Below are 4,750 nucleotides of genomic sequence, written 5' to 3' on the forward strand. Positions count from 1 at the left end.
TATGCGACCCACTCAGTCAATGTGCAATTCTCACATCATAATAAAGGAAAACAAGCATCAGCCCCTCACCCATTTTCCCAGCTGGCCTTACTTTGTCTGTAAATGGAAAGACATGCAATGGGGTGTGTGCATGTGCCTGTGTGTGCCTGTGTGTGCCTGTGTGTGTCTGTGTGTGATGACCCACCTTGCCCTTCTGGTTCAGTGGTTCTATGGTGAGCGCGTCGGCTCCTATGTCAACGATCATGCCCAGCTGGAACCCGTCGGTGGGGTGGGGCGCCCACACTGGCTTCCCATCCTCCATGGCTTACCTCCAGTCAGCACGACCACACAACTGGGAGAGGGACGACAGACAGAAAGGGGTAAGAGAGGCAACATGAATAAAAGAATGCACATATGTGACTTAAAATAGAAATGCAAAGTACAGTACACAGTTTTGCATTTTTTTCTTTTTTGCTTTTGCAGACTAACTGAATTTGCTTCTATGCCGGCCCACTGGCTGCTCCCAAAGGCTCGTGTAGCGACACAGTATGACTGGCACCTTTTCTTCACAGCTGATAAACACAGGTTGATGTTAGCAATGGGAATTTAACAACCGGGAAAACATTAAGCCCCTGTGAGGGTAATTTCTCAGTGTCACTGTTTTTTGTTTGTTTGTTGGGCACCTTATCCAGCGTTTTCCTGCATCCTACCATATCATCACAGACTCTTAACTAAACCCTGCAAGCCATGAAAACCCTTTAAACACAATATTTTGCCTGTAATCATCGTTTACATCTTTATATATGTGATGGAGACTAATATCAAAGTAGCTAGAACTGACTTACAGTCATTTACATGATTGGGTCCTGAGCCACTGATGCTGTCTGCTTCCCTTTCCATTAACCTGTTATTCCTCTTACTGATCCTGTAAGAGAGGATTTTCCACTGGAACATGACTGGAGTTGTCTCCTGAGGGATTCCTGCAATCTCTAGTGAGGACGACACCACCCCAAGTGACCTGATGTAAACTGCCGGGCCAAACAATCCAGTGTGGAGCTTCTTAAGTCTGGTGATGTTTGTTTGGACTGTGCAGTGTCCAGGCAGCTAATTCTGAGATATTGTTCTGTATTTGATTTGGGTTTTCTGGATACTGTCATGAAACTAAATCACAATTAGCCAGCTTTTAAGGCCTTTTAAGGGTAGATATTCTCAGTCACCAACCATCTGCGCATCATTTGGAAGTCTAACAAAGACGAGAGCTTTATGATTAAGACTTTATTCTGTAATTGACAGCAGTTGCACCCTGGCAGATTTAGAGTACAACCAAGTGGATCCTTTTCAGCCTTGAAACAATCTCAGAGCGGCTTCAGAGAAATGCGAACGCGCTGTGTTTTTGCATGCGTGTCAGTAACGTTTCTTGACAGTTCATCCTACAACCACAGAGTTCTTCGAAGCAAAAGTGCTGACGTTATGCTTTTGTATCCTATTAGCTTCAGGGATTGGGGTCAAGTGTCCCCAGAGGATAGGTGCTAGAAACTGCTGATGCAGCCTTGAACAAGGACCAAAAGTTCAACAGGTATATCCACTCAGCATAATGGTGGATCCAGCATAGAGAGAGGCTGGAGGTGACCGTCTGCGATTCCCCAAGTGCTCTCAAGGGTCTACTCTAACAGCTATCTGATTCCTCTGGGTCACATAAACACTTCTTTACAAGACGGGCTTTTCGTAATACGCCACTGCAATTTCCCTCCACTCCCTCGCTGTAAGGACTTTGTAACACAAGGATAGTAAACCCATTGAGATAAAAGAACAGTATAACCACGAGAATGTACTTTCTCACTAACATTTCATCCATTTTTTTTTTATTTATGAATATATTTTACAAGTTCGATCAACAGGTGCCTGTGCTAATGACATTCAGTGTTTAACAGCTTATTTAGACAAGCATGAACGAAGGAAAACTTGGTTTGCATCTAAAGTAAGATGCAAAGCCGGGCTGAGTATTATCGCTGCTTCCACTCAAAGTGAATGAAGATAAGACAAGCTGATGTCCTTTTATCTCATGTTATTGTGATATGGCCCATTTATTATTTGAGCAATAATCTTTGTTTACAATCGATGTCTTTTCCAATGTGGTTCAACAACCGAGCAAGAAGATGAAATCCCAATTCAAAGGGCCGACCCTAGGCCTAACCTGGCATAAACAACTCCAACAAATCCACCGAGAAGCAAACTCCATAATTATAGCAAAATGTGATCTGTAACTCGGATGCTCTATGCAAATTTACAGTGGTGGTCATTTGATTACCGAACCGTAGGCTTGTTGATGGTGTATTGACACAGCACCCCCCCCATTCAAACCATATTCAGAGTCATAATCGGAGTTTAAGAAATATGCCAGGAGGAGGCAGGGTGAGATTACTCTCCCGGTGTGTTATCTTCAACCTTCAAGTGTCATATCAAGGCTGGGGGGGGGGGGGCCCNNGGGGGGGGGGGGACCTCCAGACTGTCTTTGTTAGATGACTGATAACCAGAAAGCTTTCCCACAGTTCCCTACTTCAATCCAAGTTTAATTACAGTACGTCCACACAGGAAATACACTCAGTTCAAAACAACAGGACCACCACATTTCAAATGAGCTGTCTTCATGATATACAGCACTCCTCAGTGTACCAAGGGCTTTGAGATTGCCCCGCTACTTTCAAAGACCTCCAAACAGTCTGGTATATCACTTAGGGACATGGCCTTCAGCCTAAACGCCTGCATCGCAAAAAAAAGTCCTCCCTGAATCCTTTTAACAAAACACGAACCGGCCCCTCGTGAGTAACTTTGACTCTGCAGTCTTAAATCCTCTTAGTGTTTGACCCTAATCCAGACAGGGAGGTGAGACGCATCGAGTGAGGTCTAAGCCTAGCAAATAAAAGTCAGCGATCGGTTGCGAGATAATGCAAATCAGAAAGGTACCAGATGTCCCATGCAACAGAGACACACACAGCACAGCGTTACAGCAGGACACACACGCACGCCTCGTTTCCTGCCCCTTGTTTCCTGTTCTCTAGCAGGCAAAGGGACATGGGAAATGCATTGGACATCAACAGCAGGCCAACGTATGAAGAGACATGCACAGACAGGCAGGTTTCAGAGGTGTATCTTTTAAAAACATGGTGCGTTAAGATAAGAGTTTTGATTTTATAAAGGCTTGACTTGGCTGAGGGGGTCACAAACAATATACATAAGCACACAGAGGAGATTAGGCGGTCAAATGAATAAAACATAATGTTATCAGAATGTTAACTATTTCAGTGAAGACAGTACATTTGTGATCTCATGCTCGGCAGAAGAAAATAGGTAGACTATTTTACTGTGATCTTCTGAGTCATTTACAGTCAGCCACATAACTGAATAAACTTAAACATACCAACACCCTCTGTGCAAGAGACTAACAGTACTAAGCCCCTTATAAATAAGCCATTATAACTACTGTGGGAGCAAACTAACACTAACACTACACTAATGCAGGCAATGCTCGTCATTAATGAAAAAATAGTAAGCATACGATAATAACGCTATACACCACAGCACGTACGCCATCCGTGTCACTGGAAAGATAATACAAAGTACCTTCGAGCTGTTTCTGTGTCTGACTATTCGGCTGAAAAGTGCAAAAAGTTGGACAAAAGCGGGGACACTTACGACTCGTATCCTTCAGACACACCAACGTACGTTCAGGGTGACAGTAATGAGGTGTAAGTCCCTCATACGGATGCTCAGCGGCAGCGGCAGTCCAACTTCCTCCCGGAGCAGGAGAAGACGGACGGAGCCGCAGGCTGCTCGGCTGCTCTGGGTGACAGGCGGTGATCGCGCTCCGGTGAGCACGGGTGACGTCACTCCGACTGTACACAACAGAAGGTGCGTTGAAGTGCTGCTCGTAAGACTCTGTGTCGTGTAGTTTGTTTGTTTTTACTGGCTGTGTGTTAGTCTAAAAGAGGATACAAGGAAGCATTGGGAAAGTAGGAATCTTAGTTTTTAATATGACAGACATATTACGTCCGTCAGCACAACAGAGAACACAGTGTGCCGTGACATTTATAAAGCTCTTTACAAGTATTTACGTGACTTTAATGTAACACCCGATTTGAGTGAAATTGAGTAAAAAATAAAACATACAACACAGTATGTCAGTCTCTGATAACAACCCATATATTACCACATGCATTCTAAATACTTTTTACATACCAATGTAAGGACTATTCATATTACCACTCATAGTCATAGAATATACATATAACTGTAGGAGGATAAATTGAGCACACACCCAACGACTTCACTGGCTGCATTGAAAAGACAGCAAATGTTGCCTTGAGAGTCATGAATATTTGAGAAGCAGGTAATCTAAAACTTTTGGGGGGATTTTTGAAGGAGACACCTAATCCACCATTGAAAGCCACCACTGGGTCTGTAAATCTAATTAGGATATCTGATACTCCTGTATTGGACCATATCTGATTACTGACTCTAGATGACAGCATGTAAACATTAACATGACATTTTTTTGGTCACAAGTTGAAAGTCCTCCTAAATCCTGAATAATGCACAACTAAGACAAGCACCACTTGACCGCATCAAATGGTGACATATTTTATTTTTTCTGCATGCTAGTTTCCAAACAACAAACTATTTTACAAAATGAAAATCATTCAGCATTTTGTTTATTCATTTTCACTCTGGTAAAGATGAATAGCACATACATACATACATTTTACATATTTTA

The 4,750-nt window shown here is 43.0% G+C and overlaps 1 protein-coding gene across 2 annotated transcripts in view; it reads right to left on the bottom strand.

The window, feature by feature from the left end:
- The window catches only part of myo6b (myosin VIb), a 36,220-nt gene extending 32,369 nt beyond the window's left edge, over positions 1-3,851 (bottom strand). Inside the window, exons 1-2 of one of the 2 annotated variants that reach the window (XR_004797145.1) lie at positions 3,673-3,851; positions 185-331 (exon numbers count right to left, since the gene is read on the bottom strand). Coding sequence is in view for 1 of the 2 variants with exons in the window: in XM_035674301.1 (XP_035530194.1) it covers positions 185-301 (117 nt within the window). In the remaining variant the exon portion in view is untranslated. The remainder of the gene's footprint in view (positions 1-184; positions 332-3,672) is intronic. The other variant, XM_035674301.1, reaches the window with a different exon arrangement.
- Positions 3,852-4,750: the final 899 nt, after the last annotated feature.

Source organism: Morone saxatilis, unplaced genomic scaffold (genome assembly GCF_004916995.1).
Source record: "Morone saxatilis isolate NCDOM2014 unplaced genomic scaffold, NCSU_SB_2.0 Contig3, whole genome shotgun sequence".
Lineage (NCBI taxonomy): Eukaryota > Metazoa > Chordata > Actinopteri > Moronidae > Morone > Morone saxatilis.